At 47.3% G+C, this 18,656-nt stretch overlaps 1 protein-coding gene across 1 annotated transcript in view; it reads right to left on the bottom strand.

Moving 5' to 3' along the window:
- Nucleotides 1-11,606, bottom strand: part of LOC115416029 (cell adhesion molecule 1-like) — a 37,228-nt gene extending 25,622 nt beyond the window's left edge. Inside the window, exons 1-3 of the mRNA XM_030129728.1 lie at nt 11,459-11,606; nt 7,990-8,169; nt 1,730-1,882 (exon numbers count right to left, since the gene is read on the bottom strand). Coding sequence (XP_029985588.1) covers nt 1,730-1,882; nt 7,990-8,169; nt 11,459-11,606 — 481 coding nt within the window. The remainder of the gene's footprint in view (nt 1-1,729; nt 1,883-7,989; nt 8,170-11,458) is intronic.
- Nucleotides 11,607-18,656: the final 7,050 nt, after the last annotated feature.

Below are 18,656 nucleotides of genomic sequence, written 5' to 3'. Positions count from 1 at the left end.
ACAGAGGAAGGTAAACTACCACATGTGAAACTTGTCATCTTAGAACTAGGCCAGTAGTAAGTGTTGAAACACTGCACGTCAGGAATGTGCCCTACAGAAGCACTTCAGTGTGGAACATGCCTTTTCCATCCAAGCAGGGTTTGACATGGACTTCATAGTTTATGCCAAATCCTCTTCCTACTGATGAAGACTGACCCAAATATCACTGGAAAGAAGGACTTTAGGAAGCCCATGCTGGAAATACCTTTCTGCACATCTCCAGAATCTGACAGTGGCAGAAACATGCCTAAACTGGACATGTCCTGTACATAACCATGCGTCAAATGGGCATATCTGTGGAATACTAGAACAACTGTATTTCACTGGAAGAATGTGTTTAGTAACTGCTTTAACCTTCACAAGAAGAAATCATAGCACAAAGAACTGTTCAGTGATCCTCATCCATCTTTAAACAGAGTGTCCTGTACAGAACCTTCTGCCAGTGTGAGTTATGTACAGGACACCTTCATATGTTTAAGCTCATCTGGACATTCAGATCTGCTGATTTGAACTGATGGCCTTGATGGGCATCTCCTGACCCATCTCATTAGTGCAGACCCAGTTTTACCAGGATGTGTGGAATAGAAGTCATGTTTTCAGCTTCATATCCATGATTCCTGAAAAGTGGATTTTTTTTGCTGGGAATTTCGCATCATGCATAAAAAACTTTTTTTCACTTCTTGTTTTCTCTGACTAGAACATAACCCTAACCTAACCCTACATTTCAGGTATTTGGAAGTTTGTTCTTTAGTTATTGTTGACACTTTGTCATGTTTTTCTGTTTCATACAAATGATACAACCCCCCCATGCAATAGCAAATGACATTTACAAAGCTTGGTTTAATCATGTTTTACCCATTTCAGGAAGTAACAAGTTCAAAATGATGATCATGGAGACAAAACAAACAAGTGTCCTGTCCATAACCTCCATGTCCCGTCCATAACCCCTCCTGTCCACTCTGAACCTTTGGACATTCTCAGCCTTGGTGGAACACCACTGGTTCATGCCCTTAGTTTTACAGTGTTCCATGTCTACTCAGTGTACAGGAGCTGTTTGGTGGCATTACCTGCTGATTTGGGGAAATGAGGACAAATGGAACCGTATCGGACGTTAAGAATGCACCAGGTTCAAAATCGGACACTAAAATCCATTCAGATTGATTTAAAGTACCTCAGCTCACTTACACTTGGGCAAACCTGTCAACTGGAGCCCATGCTCTTGATGAGAATGACATTTTTATCACCTTATTTTTGTTGTGTGTCCTGTACATAACCACAGTGTTGTCATGGTTTTGGAACTGCTGTTATTTCATAATAAAGCCCAGTATTTGAAAACAGTTTTCAGTTTTTTCTTCCTTAGGTTCCTCTCTTAGGGATCAGTTGAGTTTTGAGCAATTTCACCATGGTAAAAAATTTGGCCCTCTGGTTGACAAAAGTTGCGAGTATTCTCGAAACACCCCCTATATGTTCAGCCCTGTGATGAACTGGCGACTTGTCCAGGGTGTACCCCGCCTTCCCCCCTATGTAGCTGGGATAGGCTCCAAGAGACCCCCGTGACCCTAGTGAGGATAAAGTGGGTTCAGAAAATGAACGCATGAATGAATATATATATATATATATATATATATATATATATATATATATATATACACACACATATGTGTGTGTGTGTGTGTGTGTGTAGTCCTACTCAGTACAGTGACATCAGCGTAGGCCTCCTGTGGGGGGTCTGTGTACAGCTGACACACGTATCGTCCTTCGTCCGACAGGGACACGTTGGACAGAGACACCCGCAACTCGTTGTCGGAGAAGTTGACCAACTGGAAACGAGCGTCTTTGAGAGCTGGAGGACACAAAACACAAAACACACACACACAAAACACACACAGCGCTTTATTATTCTTTGGGTTTATGAACACACCAGGAACACACACACACACACACACAGTGGTCTTGTGTCAGGGTCAGGGGTCAGGGTCAGTGGTCTTGTGTCAGGGTCAGGGGTCAGGGTCAGTGGTCTTGTGTCAGGGTCAGTGGTCTTGTGTCAGGGTCAGGGGTGAGGGTCAGTGGTCTTGTGTCAGAGTCAGGGGTCAAGGTCAGTGGTCTTGTGTCAGGGTCAGGGGTCAGGGTCAGTGGTCTTGTGTCAGGGTAAGGGGTCAGGGTCAGTGGTCTTGTGTCAGGGTCAGGGGTCAAGGTCAGTGGTCTTGTGTCAGGGTCAGGGGTCAAGGTCAGTGGTCTTGTGTCAGGGTCAGGGGTAAGGGTCAGTGGTCTTGTGTCAGAGTCAGGGGTCAGGGTCAGGGGTCAGGGTCAGTGGTCTCGTGCCAGAGTCAGGGGTCAGGGGTCTTGTGTCAGGGTCAGGGGTCTTGTGTCAGGGTCAGGGTCAGGGGTCAGGGGTCTTGTGTCAGGGTCAGGGGTCTTGTGTCAGGGTCAGGGTCAGGGGTCAGGGGTCTTGTGTCAGGGTCAGGGTCAGGGGTCAGGGGTCTTGTGTCAGGGTCAGGGTCAGGGGTCAGGGGTCTTGTGTCAGGGTCAGGGGTCAGGGGTCTTGTGTCAGGGTCAGGGGTCAGGGGTCTTGTGTCAGGGTCAGGGTCAGGGGTCAGGGGTCTTGTGTCAGGGTCAGGGGTCTTGTGTCAGGGTCAGGGGTCTTGTGTCAGGGTCAGGGGTCTTGTGTCAGGGGTCTTGTGTCAGGGTCAGGGGTCTTGTGTCAGGGTCAGGGGTCTTGTGTCAGGGTCAGGGGTCAGAGGTCTTGTGTCAGGGTCAGGGGTCAGGGGTCTTGTGTCAGGGTCAGGGGTCAGGGGTCTTGTGTCAGGGTCAGGGTCAGGGGTCAGGGGTCTTGTGTCAGGGTCAGGGGTCAGGGGTCTTGTGTCAGGGTCAGGGGTCAGTCATTCGTTTGTTTTGTCTGAACACAGTGCAGGCCCTCCTGTGTCACATGACTAAAGCAGCCCTCATTGGTTTGGTCATGAACAGCTCAGACTGAATCAGATCCAACAGGTCAGTGTGTAATCTGATTACACAGCTCAGACTGAATCAGATCCAACAGGTCAGTGTGTAATCTGATTACACAGCTCAGTGTTAGAACACTCACACTGAGGGCGACTCCAGTGTTACTGTGTTCTTTTGTTGGAAGCTCCAAAAAAAGCTCCAAAAAAAGTCCAGATTGTTTTCAGTCTCATTTTTATACATTTATTGTTGACTTGATCTGATCACAAACTAAATGTGCCTCAGCTGAGGATCCAGCCCAAGCAGAGAACTGGACCCAGACGTTCCAGTGCACGTGACTTTTAGAATCCTTTAAACTGATCTCCAAACTCTGGGCTGATCCGCTTGTGGGCGTGGTCACAGAACGTGGACTGGTGTCATGTGACTCTAAAGTCAAACAGATGGAATTCCTTAACTCAGTGCAAACCCCATAATGACCGTGTGACCCGCTTAACTCGCGTTGTTTCCGATCGTCTGTGGGCGAGTGCATTTAAAGTGTGCCCAAAGTAACGTCCTGTAAACACAAACCTGTCACTGTACTATAGGAGCAAGATGGGACCTATCCTAAGAACTGGACCACTGGCCTAAGAACTGGACCACTGGCCTAAGAACTGGACCACTGACCTAAGAACTGGACCACTGGCCTAAGAACTGGACCACTGGCCTAAGAACTGGACCACTGACCTAAGAACTGGACCACTGACCTAAGAACTGGACCACTGGCCTAAGAACTGGACCACTGACCTAAGAACTGGACCACTGGCCTAAGAACTGGACCACTGGCCTAAGAACTGGACCACTGACCTAAGAACTGGACCACTGGCCTAAGAACTGGACCACTGACCTAAGAACTGGACCACTGACCTAAGAACTGGGCCACTGGCCTAAGAACTGGACCACTGACCTAAGCACTGGACCACTGACCTAAGAACTGGGCCACTGACCTAAGAACTGGACCACTGACCTAAGAACTGGACCACTGACCTAAGAACTGGACCACTGACCTAAGAACTGGACCACTGACCAGAGAAACAAAGAACATCTAGTGACACAGCAGAACCCAGACCAGTACTTCCTAACATGTGCTTAAACCCAAGAATTCAAAACCATCCAAATTCAAATCCTGTTTCAGCAGCTTAAAGCACAACTCAACAGCTCACACATGCTCTTCATATACTCTGAGTACCATTAGTCATATATACGTTTACAACCAATTATCAATGTGGACACTGCAAAAAATGTCCTGCTTAATATTTTTAAATCTGGTCCACTTGTTTGATATTGATCAGAAATCTGATCAGAACTGATCAGCAGATCTAGTTTTGCTCTTCTTTTCTGCTCATATTTCTGCTTCTCTTCTTCTTCTCCTCTCCTCCTTTTTTCTGAACCTAAATCTGTTTTTTTTCCTTCTTTTCTGCTCATATTTCTGCTTCTCTTCTTCTTCTTCTCTCCTCCTTTTTTCTGAACCTAAATCTGTTTTTTTCCTTCTTTTCTGCTCATATTTCTGCTTCTCTTCTTCTTCTCCTCTCCTCCTTTTTTCTGAACCTAAATCTGTTTTTTTCCTTCTTTTCTGCTCATATTTCTGCTTCTCTTCTTCTTCTTCTCTCCTCCTTTTTTCTGAACCTAAATCTGTTTTTTTCCTTCTTTTCTGCTCATATTTCTGCTTCTCTTCTTCTTCTCCTCTCCTCCTTTTTTCTGAACCTAAATCTGTTTTTTTCCTTCTTTTCTGCTCATATTTCTGCTTCTCTTCTTCTTCTCCTCTCCTCCTTTTTCTGAACCTAATCTGTTTTTTTCCTTCTTTTCTGCTCATATTTCTGCTTCTCTTCTTCTTCTTCTCTCCTCCTTTTTTCTGAACCTAAATCTGTTTTTTTTCCTTCTTTTCTGCTCATATTTCTGCTTCTCTTCTTCTTCTCCTCTCCTCCTTTTTTCTGACCTAATCTGTTTTTTTTCCTTCTTTTCTGCTCATATTTCTGCTTCTCTTCTTCTCCTCTTCTCCTTTTTTCTGAATCTAAATCTGTTTTTTTCTTCACTGATGATGAGGACTCCTTGTCTAAGTGGCTGCAATCAATTGTGATTAGTTTGGAGAGGAGCCCATCACAGTTGTATTATGGGGTGTCAGAGTGGGGGAGACGGGGTGGGGCGGGGCTAATTACATTCTTCCAATGCCCCCCTCCCATGGCGTCGGGGGGGGCTCCACACACACTGTCTTCATCCCCAATCAGCAGCAGCAGAGCTGTTCTCCTGCACTGGTTCAGGTTCAGTTCAATGGTTTTTACCAAAGATTTGATTTTATATACGACTGTAAATCAGCCCAGACCGAACTGAGTTCAACTGTCAAACACAAAAAACCACAAACACCTGAGGGATCCTTCTGTTTACATTACATCTGCACACATTAAAGGAAAGTTTATATAAGTTTATATATATATATATATATATATATATATATATATAATATATATATATATATATATATATATATATATATATATATATAGGGTGGGGAAGCAAAATGTACAATATTTTGAGGCAGGGATTGAAAGACAGTGTATGACCAATTAGTTTATTGAAAGTCATGAGAATTTATTTGCCACAAGAAAATGTCCATAATAGAAAATGTTTTTATTCTATGTGTCCTCCTTCTTTCTCAATAACTGCCTTCACACACTTCCTGAAACTTGCGCAAGTGTTCCTCAAATATTGGGGTGACAACTTCTCCCATTCTTCTTTAATAGTATCTTCCAGACTTTCTGGTAATAGTTTTGCTCATAGTCATTCTCTTCTTCCATTATAAACAGTCTTATGGACACTCCAACTATTTTTGAAATCTCCTTTGGTGTGACGAGTGCATTCAGCAAATCACACACTCTTTGACGTTTGCTTTCCTGATTACTCATATGGGCAAAAGTTTGTGAAAGGTATGGATAATAGTGTTAGGTATGATTATTGACATCAGTATATGTTTGGGTTCAAAACAACTGACGTAGTGTCTGCTGAGAAAAAACAACTAAATGTTCAGTGTACATTTGGCTTCCCCACCCTGTATATATATATATATATATATATATATATATATATATATATATATATATATATATATATATATATATATATATATATATATATAACAGTTCCATCTGATCTCGAACAGTTGTAAACCTCTGACCTACTGGACCAGGTCTGGTTTTACAGCTAAAACCAGCATCGTGCTTCCTTCACCAGGACTAATCCTATTATTATGGGATGGTTCCTCCAACTGTTCCACATGATTTCACCGTTTGTGTCCGTTTAAACAATAATCCAACCTCAGTGTTGACTAGTTCAAGTCCTCAGACCAGGACCTGGACCAGTATGGACATGGGTGCATACTGGAGCAGTGTGGACCTGGGTGCATGCTGGACCAGTCTGGACCTGGGTGCACACCTGACCAGTGTTCAGGGCTTCAACTCCCACACATGTTCAGGGGTTCAACTCCCATACACATTCATGGGTTCAACTCCCACATGGGTCATTCCATCCAAAATCAACCAGATTTCAGAAAGTGCCCCATATGACCCCCCTCAGAAAAATCTGCACAAATTCACAGTTGTTCACCTACCAGATAAACGAACACATCCAAAATTTTAATGTCATATCTGTAATAGTTTAGGAGATTCAGCCCTTTGAAAATTAATGTTTTTTTATTTATTTTTATTTTTTGTTTTTTTTTTTAATTTTGCAAATTTGCTGTTCGGCATCATAAAAATTCTGGGAAATCTGAGCTCCATTTCTGTCATTGACCTTGGTGGAACTGGGTCAGCTGACCCTGGTGAAACTGGGTCAGCTGACCCTGGTGGAACTGGGTCAGCTGACCCTGGTCAAACTGGGTCAGCTGACCAGCTCCATCCACTTTCCCAGAAGTCTCTACTCTAGGCTTCAACCTGAGCCAGTTGTGGTAAATGTGTCCTTCTTCTATCTGAGCCATCCTGCAGTTCCACAGCCTGGTTCAAATATCTGCAGTATTATCAGAACTGGTGCAATAATCAATGCCATTCTACTGTTCAAATGACATTTACACCTACGTTTGGACACAACTGCAAGAAAATAGTCATGCAGTCCAAAAAATATTCCAAATAGAACCAGTTCTATCCCAAAGCTCCAATTCTGTGCCCAACATCTGTAAACATATATGAAGACATGGTCCAAATGTCCAGATGTTCCTGAACTGTCCACATGGTCATGTGGGTGCTCAAATAAAGAGGATTTTTGGGACAAATGTAAATGGAGCCATTTTCTTCATGTCCTCACATCAACACTTTTCCTTAAATGTGGTCTTTTTCAGTAGATTGTTGCATCTGGACCAGAAGAATCCATGTAAAAACATGAGGTGTGTCCATTCATCCATTCTGTCCCAGTGACAGTCTGAAGACAGAGGACATTTGCAGAATGAGCCTTTGGGCCTGATTTCAAGGCCTCATGGACCAAACATGAAGGAGCACACAGTTCTTCTGATGCACAGTCTGCTCTGTTCAGGGGGTTTCAGCCCAGACACTCAGTTTCAGTTTCAGTTTCAGTGTGGATGGAATACCTGAGGACAGACAGCTGCTCACAGTTGGACCAAAAGCACAACTGCAAAATTTAAAAAAAAAAAAACATTACTGTTCAAAGGGCTGTATCTGCTAAACTATTACAGATATGACATTAACATGTTGGATGTCTTTGTTATCTGCAGGTGAACAAGTGTGATTTTTTTTCAGAATTTTCTGAGGGGTCATGTGGGGACCATTGGGTGAATTGCCATGGAATGACCCACACATGTTCACGGGTTCAACTCCCACACACATTTATGGGTTCAACTCCCACACATACTCATTTTTCTCGGTTCCATGGACAGTTTCCCGAAATGTTTTTGTGGGGGGGTCAGAGGGGGGTCGGGGGGGTCTAGGAACCTGTGGAACTAAGTCCATGAACCCCCCCCAGGTGGGTGGTACTCACGCCTCATGTCTCTGAAGTAGATGGTCTGTCTGTTGGGGTTCAGCAGTTGGATCACAGAGTCGTCGTTGTTCTTCACTCTACAGCTGATGATGGCCGTCTCTCCTTCCACCACTGACACGTTGTCCGTCACCAGGTTCTGACTCACAACTGAAAACAGAAGAGGACGACACAGATCAGCAGCTGAGACCGGACCAGGACCTGCAAGACTATGGATCTACAAGACCAGTGTCGGCTACTGGTCTTTCAGACAGTTGAAGCTCATTGTACATAAAAAAAAAGTCCAGTTCTTTAAACATAAGTTCGTCCTCCGTTCCTTTTTCAGAAAATGCTCAGTGACCTCACTGTACCAACTAAACAAGTAAACGTGTCCCTTCAGTCCAGTGTACCAGTTATTCCAGTGGTTGTGTTTTCTTCCAGGTCAGTAAATGAACAGTTCATTTGGTTTCTGTGATTTCCCATCAGAATGTGTGACGTATTAAACTGAACTGTGTCAGTGAAGGAGCACATCTGAAAACAGCTGTCTGTCAAATGGGATTCAGCCTTCGGACCCTTCCTCCGATTGGCACAAGGAAGCTCGGCGTCCGGCCCGGCCGAGCTCCGCCCACAGCTCTGTTCACCCCCGGAGACACCGAGCGTCCGGGGGCGGGACAACAGGTGTCATGTGTCCAGTGCTGGTCCAGTTTGTAGTGGTTTTAAACCAGTTCCACTCAGTCCCATTGAAGTGCATGGACGCTGAGCGTCTACGGACAAATGCACTGAGCAGAGATGGAATGAACAAACACAGACACGGAATGGAGGAGAAGTGAACAACATCCAGTCCACTGATCTGGGATCAAACTGATTCTGAACCAACTGGTCTGAGAGATGAACGTGTTCCAACACATTTGGAGTCAATGAAATGAAAACAACTGAACAGATTTGAGCATTTAATGGGAGTCATTTTAGGAGAAGAGGAGCTTCACCTGCAGTCTGACACAGAACACCTCTGTACAAGACCATGGTCACACGGAACCAGCCTTAAACCTGCAGCTGTTTACTGGGGGAACCTACAGGTGAACCTACAGGTGGAACCTACAGGTGGAACCTACAGTTCTGCGTTCCCTTCTTCTGTAGTTGAAGACAGTCAGTGCATAGCAGCAGATGAACCCAGACTACAGAGGACACACCAGGAGGTTCTGATCCAACTGAGGCCAAACCAGAACCAGAACCAGAGCACAACTAGAACCAGAACACAACTAGACAGGACTGGACACAGTGGACACATGTGGACAAACGGGACTGGACTAGAACCACAGCAGAACCAAACACTGTTCAACGGAAACACCTACAAGGACTAACTGGACAGGGTCCAAACTGGACTGGGTCCAAACTGGCCTGGGTCCAAACTGGACACATATGGGCTTGGTTTAAAGGTTCCTTAAACACAGACTCTGACTCTTTTCCGTTCTTCCAGTTGTAGAACTCGTACTCATGGTGTCTGACAGGTTTTTCGTGGCCGGCGGCGCCAGCGAGGGCGGAGTTTGAGCCGCAGGCCACACATGTTAAAGAGTTAAAGGAGCCGATGGCAGATTGAAGCTGTCAGCTGATGACATTCAACAGACGGCATCCAAAAGACACAAAAGACACAAACCCAGCCCCAGGCCCAGACTGAGCAGCAGACGGACACACACACACTGATGTGGACATGGAGTTTAAGAAGAAACAGATGCATGTGACGGTAGGTCCCACAGGGGGCGCTGTTCAGAAACCATGTGACGGTAGGTCCCACAGGGGGCGCTGTTTACTAACCATGTGACGGTAGGTCCCACAGGGGGCGCTGTTCACTAACCATGTGACGGTAGGTCTCACAGGGGGCGCTGTTCACTAACCATGTGATGGTAGGTCCCACAGGGGGCGCTGTTCACTAACCATGTGACGGTAGGTCCCACAGGGGGCGCTGTTCACTAACCATGTGACGGTAGGTCCCACAGGGGACGCTGTTCAGAAACCATGTGACGGTAGGTCCCACAGGGGGCGCTGTTCACTAACCATGTGACGGTAGGTCCCACAGGGGGGCGCTGTTTACTAACCATGTGACGGTAGGTCCCACAGGGGGCGCTGTTCACTAACCATGTGACGGTAGGTCCCACAGGGGGCGCTGTTCAGAAACCATGTGACGGTAGGTCCCACAGGGGGCGCTGTTCACTAACCATGTGACGGTAGGTCCCACAGGGGGCGCTGTTTACTAACCATGTGATGGTAGGTCCCACAGGGGGCGCTGGTTTACTAACCATGTGACGGTAGGTCCCACAGGGGGCGCTGTTCACTAACCATGTGATGGTAGGTCCCACAGGGGGCGCTGTTCACTAACCATGTGACGGTAGGTCCCACAGGGGGGCGCTGTTCAGAAACCATGTGACGGTAGGTCCCACAGGGGGCGCTGTTCACTAACCATGTGACGGTAGGTCCCACAGGGGGCGCTGTGTTACTAACCATGTGACGGTAGGTCCCACAGGGGGCGCTGTTCACTAACCATGTGACGGTAGGTCCCACAGGGGGCGCTGTTCAGAAACCAGTTGACGGTAGGTCCCACAGGGGGCGCTGTTTACTAACCATGTGACGGTAGGTCCCACAGGGGCGCTGTTCAGAAACCATGTGACGGTAGGTCCCACAGGGGGCGCTGTTTACTAACCATGTGACGGTAGGTCCCACAGGGGGCGCTGTTCAGAAACCATGTGACGGTAGGTCTCACAGGGGCGCTGTTCACTAACCATGTGATGGTAGGTCCACAGGGGGCGCTGTTCACTAACCATGTGATGGTAGGTCCCACAGGGGGCACTGTTCAGAAACCATGTGACGGTAGGTCCCACAGGGGGCGCTGTTTACTAACCATGTGACGGTAGGTCCCACAGGGGGCGCTGTTTACTAACCATGTAACGGTAGGTCCCACAGGGGGCACTGTTCACTAACCATGTGACGGTAGGTCCCACAGGGGGCGCTGTTTCACTAACCATGTGACGGTAGGTCCCACAGGGGGCACTGTTCAGAAACCATGTGACGGTAGGTCCCACAGGGGGCGCTGTTTACTAACCATGTGACGGTAGGTCCCACAGGGGGCGCTGTTCACTAACCATGTGACGGTAGGTCCCACAGGGGGCGCTGTTCACTAACCATGTGACGGTAGGTCCCACAGGGGGCGCTGTTTACTAACCATGTGACGGTAGGTCCCACAGGGGGCGCTGTTCACTAACCATGTGACGGTAGGTCCCACAGGGGGCGCTGTTCAGAAACCATGTGACGGTAGGTCCCACAGGGGGCGCTGTTTACTAACCATGTGACGGTAGGTCCCACAGGGTGCGCTGTTTACTAACCATGTAACGGTAGGTCCCACAGGGGGCACTGTTCACTAACCATGTGACAGTAGGTCCCACAGGGGGCGCTGTTCAGAAACCATGTGACAGTAGGTCCCACAGGGGCACTGTTCACTAACCATGTGACAGTAGGTCCCACAGGGGGCGCTGTTCAGAAACTTGAGCAGCTGGAACAGTGCCATGGAAGCGCCTGGTTGGTCTCCTCTGGTTGGTCTTCTCTGCAGGAGTGTTTGATTGGTCGGTGTCACTGGTCACATGACTGCGCATATGTAAACATCAGATTGTGGATCCAAAGGCTGTGAACGTATCGGTGTGAGCGTTGGCGTCAGACTGGGGGCGCTCCCACTGCTCTGAACTGGAGGCGGTCCCTCTGCTCTGGAGGCGGTCCCTCTGTTCTGGAGGCGGTCCCTCTGCTCTGGAGGCGGTCCTTCTGCTCTGGAGGCGGGTCCCTCTGCTCTGGAGGCGGTCCCTCTGCTCTGGAGGCAGTCCCACTACTATGGAGGCGGTCCCTCTGCTCTGAAAGGCGGTCCCTGTGCTCTGGACTGGAGGCGGCCCCTCTGCTCGGGAGGCGGTCCCTGTGCTCTGGAGGCGGTCCCTCTGCTCTGGAGGCGGTCCCTGTGCTCTGGAGGCGGTCCCTCTGCTCTGGAGGCGGTCCCTGTGCTCTGGAGGCGGTCCCTCTGCTCTGGAGGCGGTCCCTGTGCTCTGGAGGCGGTCCCTGTGCTCTCATTGGCTCTAATGGCTCCAGTCTGTGGTTTGTTCTCCGTTCTGCTGTTTCACGTGCATGTATTCCCTCTCCTGTGTCAGTCACAAACATGATGTAACCCTCAGTAATGTGCAGCTCTGGATGTTCTGCAGTTGAACACACAGTTGAACACACAGTTGAACAGTTGTTTTCCACGCTGCTCTGATATGAACACACCACACACACACACACACACTGTCCACAGAACAGGTGTGTGTGTTTCCAACAGCGTCCAATCGTCTGCTTCTGTTAGTTAAAGTCTGTGTGTGTGTCCTGATGTTAAACGACATCAAGGTTCAAATAGTTTTGGAATTTTCTGTACAGTCGTCCCTCGCTATAACCTTTCGCAGCCTCGCTGTTTCACAGATTTTTTTAAGTGCAATTTTGCATGCCTTTTTTACAGCGTATGAACACGCATTGTGTTCTGCCTCCTGATTGGCTAAGGGACTGTAGACCATTGTCAATCAGTTTCCTCTGTGCCATGTGTCCTGTACAGTACTGAATGCGTTCGGTTCACTAAATTTACATAATGTTGGCTCTCTACCCATAACTATGTTCTTCACTCAGATAAAAGCAGCTGCAACCGAGGCCTTCGGTGGACAAAGACGCTCCAGCGGACGAAGAGGCACGAGCAGAGGAACTGGGACACCACGCCTGAGTCACTATGAAGAACTTCTCATGTGTCCAACCTCGAAGGCTGATCATTAAATTGAATGTGTTATTTCTAAAAGCTATCATATTATTTATAGGAAAACGTTTATATTTTTATTTCTCAAAGAAATGTTTGGGCCTGAAAACAGGTTTGGATCTGTGGTTTCATTCTTTAATACTGTACTTATTTTTAAAAGCTACAAAGGTTTGAACTTTGAGAGTGTTTAAACAAGTGAGAAATATGAGAAAATGTTAATGCCTGTCTGAGAAAAGGGTAGAAAGTGTGTGGTGAGGGCTGTTACAGCCTGACAACATATACAATAATGTAAAAAATAAAGCTGATTACTTCGCAGATTTTGCCAATTGTGGGTTATAACCCCCATGATAAACAAGGGACCACTGCACAGTTTATTTAGTTTGGACTTTTTTCTCTAATTGAGTTTGTTTTAATTTATTTTTAGAGCAGTTTGATAGTTTTACTAGTTTTAGTTTTTTTTCTAAATGCTTAGTTTTCGTTAAGTTTTCGTTTAGTTTTCGTTTAGTTGTAGTTTTAATCGTAGTTTAGTTGTAGTTTAGTTGTAGTTATAATCGTAGTTTAGTTGTAGTTTAGTTGTAGTTTTATTGTAGTTTAGTTTTCGTTTAGTTGTAGTTTTAATCGTAGTTTAGTTGTAGTTTAGTTGTAGTTTTAATCGTAGTTTAGTTGTAGTTTTAATTGTAGTTTATTTGTAGTTTAGTTGTAGTTCAGTTTTAGTTTAGTTGTTGTTTAGTTTTATTTAGTTGTAGTTTAGTTGTAGTTTAGTTTAGTTTAGTTTAGGTTGTAGTTTAGTTGTAGTTCATTGTAGTTTAGTTTTAGTTTAGTTGTAGTTTAGTTTAGTTTAGTTTTATTTAGTTGTAGTTCAATTTGTAGTTTAGTTGTAGTTTAGTTGTAGTTCAGTTTGTAGTTTAGGTTGTAGTTCAGTTGTAGTTTAGTTTTAGTTTAGTTGTAGTTTAGTTTAGTTTAGTTGTAGTTCAGTTGTAGTTTAGTTTTAGTTTAGTTGTAGTTTAGTTTAGTTTTAGTTTAGTTGTAGTTCGCTGTAGTTTAGTTGTAGTGTAGTTTTAGTTTAGTTTTATTTTAGTTGTAGTTTAGTTGTAGTTCAGTTGTAGTTTAGTTGTAGTTCAGTTGTAGTTCAGTTGTAGTTTAGTTGTAGTTCAGTTGTAGGTTAGTTGTAGTTCAGTTGTAGTTCAGTTGTAGTTCAGTTGTAGTTTAGTTGTAGTTCCAGTTGTAGTTCAGTTGTAGTTCAGTTGTAGTTCAGTGGTCTCTTTTCTCTTCTTCTCTGTGCTCCTATTCAAATCAATCCCAGACAGGACTCTGCTGCTTTAGTCTCCATGTTTCCAGGTAGAGTGGGGACCAGAAGACGACTGGAAACCACAAGTGAACACAAGTGACGGAGCAAAAAGTGGCGTATGGAGACAGCACAGAAAACTGAGAGAGACAAGAAATCCATTTAACATCAATCTGACATTGACAAAGACCAAAACCAAGTGAATTTGAATCCAGAATTTGTATCTGTTTTAGTTAGTTTTGCGGCACCGTCCACTGGTGACAGTGTCCACAGTGAACAGTGCTGTCCCTGTTTATGTCCACTGCTGTCTGCACTGTCTGTTGGATGCCACAGTCCACAGACTCACCCACACACAGACAGACTTTATGTGGACGTCCTTCCACACGTCCCCTTCAGCTGACGTCTTCCCACACGTCCCCTTCAGCTGACGTCCTTCCACACGTCCCCTTAGCTGACGTCTTTCCACACGTCCCCTTTAGCTGACGTCTTTCCACACGTCCCCTTCAGCTGACGTCTTTCCACATGTCCCCTTCAGCTGACGTCTTTCCACACGTCCCCTTCAGCTGACGTCTTTCCACACGTCCCCTTCAGCTTGACGTCTTTCCACACGTCCCCTTTAGCTGACGTCTTTCCACACGTCCCCTTTAGCTGACGTCTTTCCACATGTCCCCTTCAGCTGACGTCCTTCCACACGTCCCCTTTAGCTGACGTCTTTCCAACGTCCCCTTTAGCTGACGTCTTTCCACACATCCCCTTCAGCTGACGTCTTTCCACACGTCCCCTTCAGCTGACGTCTTTCCACATGTCCCCTTCAGCTGACGTCTTTCCACACGTCCCCTTCAGCTGACGTCTTTCCACATGTCCCCTTCAGCTGACGTCTTTCCACACGTCCCCTTTAGCTGACGTCTTTCCACACGTCCCCTTCAGCTGACGTCTTTCCACACGTCCCCTTTAGCTGACGTCTTTCCACACGTCCCTCTGTCCCAGCTGACATGTGCTCTAGTGTTTCCCCAGTTCAAACTGAATGTGTTCCACAGCACACGCCTCAGTGAGCATCCACATGAAGGACACACCGTGGACACAGTCCCACTGAGGACCGAATATGGACACTTCTACCACCTGTTCACAACCCACCAACAGTAAGAACATGTGGAGGAGTTTTTTTGTGTTTTTGTTTTTTTTACTTTAAGTTAAATTTTAAATAAAAGTCACATCCTGGAGACCAAGGATAAGCAATCGATTCTATCTCAAGTCGAACTGACAGCCAATCGAGTTGTGTTAGGTTGGTCATGTGATGCCGATGCAAGAAGACGGTCAGTGGCGGATGTGTGATCTGAATATTTTGCATCAGATGTTTTTTCTAAATTTATGAACATAGTTGAATTCAGAGTATAATATCGGCATTACTAATGGCGTTCTTGTTTTCCGTAACGGGTAATCTAATCAGTTACTATTTGAAACGTTCCAACGCTGTTACTGTTAGCGTCAGTGAACTGTGGTGCGTTCATGGCACTGGTTTAACAGCTGTTCTCTGTTCTGACTCAGACAGACACCAGAGGTGAGACGTTCATGGACCAGTCCGTCTGTTGAACGGCTCTTTTCAGTGAACGACAAGAACCGATTTGTTGTGAGCTGTTCATTTATAAAAATCACCAACGCCTCCTCATGGCAGCAGATTCTGGTTTACTTTCCATCCTCATCCTCCTTGACCTGAGCGCAGCCCTTTGACACCATCTGTCACACCACCCTTCTCAATAGATTCTCTTCCCTCGCCTTCACCCACACTCCATTAGACTGGTTAAATCAGACCTCTGTGCCGCACTCAGTTCATCCAGATCAAATCCGTCACATCCTCCCATTTCCCCGTCACTTCAGGTGTGCCCCAGGGATCTGTACTGGGGCCCCTCCTCTTTATCATTTACCTCCTTCCCCTTGGCATTATTTTCCGAAATACAATATCAATTTTCACTGTTACGCGGATGACACCCAGCTCTACCTCACCTGCAGTCTGGCCCTGGTGGACCCCAGCCTGGCCCTGGTGAACCCCAGCCTGGCCCTGGTGGACCCAGCCTAGCCCTGGTGGATCCCAGCCTGGCCCTGGTGACCCAGCCTGGCCCTGGTGGACCCCAGTCTGGCCCTGGTGGACCCCAGCCTGGCCCTGGTGGATCCCAGCCTGGCCCTGGTGGACCCCAGCCTGGCCCTGGTGGAACCCCAGTCTGGCCCTGGTGGACCCCAGCCAAGCCCTGGTGGATCCCAGCCTGGCCCTGGTGGATCCCTGCCTGGCCCTGGTGGACCCCAGTCTGGCCTTCGTGGACCCCAGCCTGGCCCTGGTGGACCCCAGTCTGGCCCTGGTGGACCCCAGTCTGACCCTGGTGGACCCCAGTCTGGCCCTGGTGGACCCCAGCCTGGCCCTGGTGGATCCCTGCCTGGCCCTGGTGGACCCCAGTCTGGCCCTGGTGGACCCCACCTGGCCCTGGTGGATCCCTGCCTGGCCCTGGTGGACCCCAGTCTGGCCCTCGTGGACTCCAGCCTAGCCCTGGTGGACCCCAGTCTGGCCCTGGTGGACCCCAGCCTAGCCCTGGTGGACCCCAGCCTGGCCCTGGTGGACCCCAGTCTGGCCCTCGTGGACTCCAGCCTAGCCCTGGTGGACCCCAGTCTGGCCCTGGTGGACTCCAGCCTGGCCCTGGTGGACCCCAGTCTGGCCCTGGTGGACCCCAGCCTGGCCCTGGTGGATCCCTGCCTGGCCCTGGTGGACCCCAGTCTGGCCCTCGTGGACTCCAGCCTAGCCCTGGTGGACCCCAGTCTGGCCCTGGTGGACCCCAGCCTAGCCCTGGTGGACCCCAGTCTGGCCCTGGTGGACCCCAGTTTTACCGAAGTCCTGGTATAGAAGTTCTGTTCAGTTGAACATCAGTTCCGTCTGAATGAGTATTTTCTGTAAGACAGGACTAATATTATCAGAGAAGTCGCCTCAAGAAGCAAAAGTTAGACAGATCAGAAGGAGAGGCAGTAGAACCCACCACGGATCACCCGTCTTTATTATTTCAGGGAAGTCTTTCATTTTGTCCACATTCTAATAAATGTTCAGTTTAATGCCGTACCTGTCTGCTGTTCTACTCTGGGAAAATGAAACACGCTCAAAAATCTGCTTTCTTTTACATATTGAAGGTTTTTCAAAAAAGTAATGCAATAATTACTTTCCCTGGTAACTAGTTACATTTATGAAGGAGTACTTCTGTTACTTATTCAGTTACTTTTTGGGAAAGTAACTAGTAGCTATATCTAATTACTTTTTAGAAGTAATTTGCCCAACACTGCTGCTGAGACAGATGGACTTCCACAGTTTCAGTGTTTCAGTCTTTGGAGGCCAGCGTTGTGTGTTGTGTGTGTGTGTGTGGGTGTGTGTATGTGTGTGTGAGGGTGTGTGTGTGTGTGTGTGTGTGTGTGTATGTGTGTGTGTGTGTGAGGGTGTGTGTGTGTGTGTATGTGTGTGTGTGAGGGTGTGTGTGAGGGTGTGTGTGGGGGTGTGTGTGTGTGTGTGTGTATGTGTGTGTTTGTGAGGGTGTGTGTGTGTGTGTGTGTGTGAGGGTGTGTGTGAGTGTGTGTGTGTGTGGGTGTGTGTGTGTGTTGAGGGTGTGTGTGTGTGTGTGTGTGTGAGGGTGTGTGTGTGTGTGTGTGGTGAGGGTGTGTGTGTGTGAGTGTGTGTGTGTGTATGTGTGTGTGTGTGAGGGTGGTGTGTGTGTGTGTGGAGAGTGTGTGTGTGTGGTTGTGTGTATGTGTGTGTGTGTGTGTGTGTATGTGTTATGTGTGTGTTGTGTGTGGTGTGTGAGGGTGTGTGTGTGTAGGTGTGTGTGTGTGTGTGTGTATGTGTGTGTGTAGGTGTGGATGTGTGTGTATTGTGTGTGTGTATGTGTGTGTGTATGTGTGTATTGTGTGTGTGTGTGAGGTGTGTGTGTGTGTATGTGTTGTTGTATGTGTGTTGTGTGTATGTGTGTATTGTGTGTATGTGTGTGTGTGTATGTGTGTGTGTGTGTGTATGTGTTGTATGTGTGTGTGTGTATGTGTGTGGTGTGTGTGTATGTGTGTGTATGTGTGTGTGTGTTATGTGTGTGTGTATGTGTGTGTGGTGTGTGTGTGTATGTGTGTGTGTGTTATGTGTGTGTTATGTGTGTGTTCTCTGGACACTCCTAAACTGGAATTACACTCATAACTGTTTTATGGCAGGCCGTCGTCTCATCATCTCCACTTTATTGTTTTGACTGTCCTCCTGCTCCTGTAGGCAAACGTCGGCGCTGCGCTGGTTCTGCATCTGAGTGGAACCCACAAACCCAGTCCAGAGCGCTGGTGTGGGCGGAGCTGTGTTCACACACACATCTGTAACAGCTGAGACACCAATACACGCGGAACACCATGTGTTCCACTGACCAGTGCTCATATTCAAAGAGTAAAGACCCAGTTTGTGTCTGCAGACGGTGAGCTGACTTTCGGTCCAAACTGAGGAAACGAATGGAGTCTGAGGTTCAGTCTGAGAAACGCAAACACAGGCCTGGATTGGCTGAGCCTGCATCTGAACTGAGCATGTGCAGAACTGGGATTGGCTGAGCT

Source organism: Sphaeramia orbicularis, unplaced genomic scaffold, assembly GCF_902148855.1.
Source record: "Sphaeramia orbicularis unplaced genomic scaffold, fSphaOr1.1, whole genome shotgun sequence".
NCBI lineage: Eukaryota > Metazoa > Chordata > Actinopteri > Kurtiformes > Apogonidae > Sphaeramia > Sphaeramia orbicularis.
The sequence above is the reverse complement of the archived record's forward strand: the minus strand, read 5'-3'. Positions and strand labels throughout refer to the sequence as shown.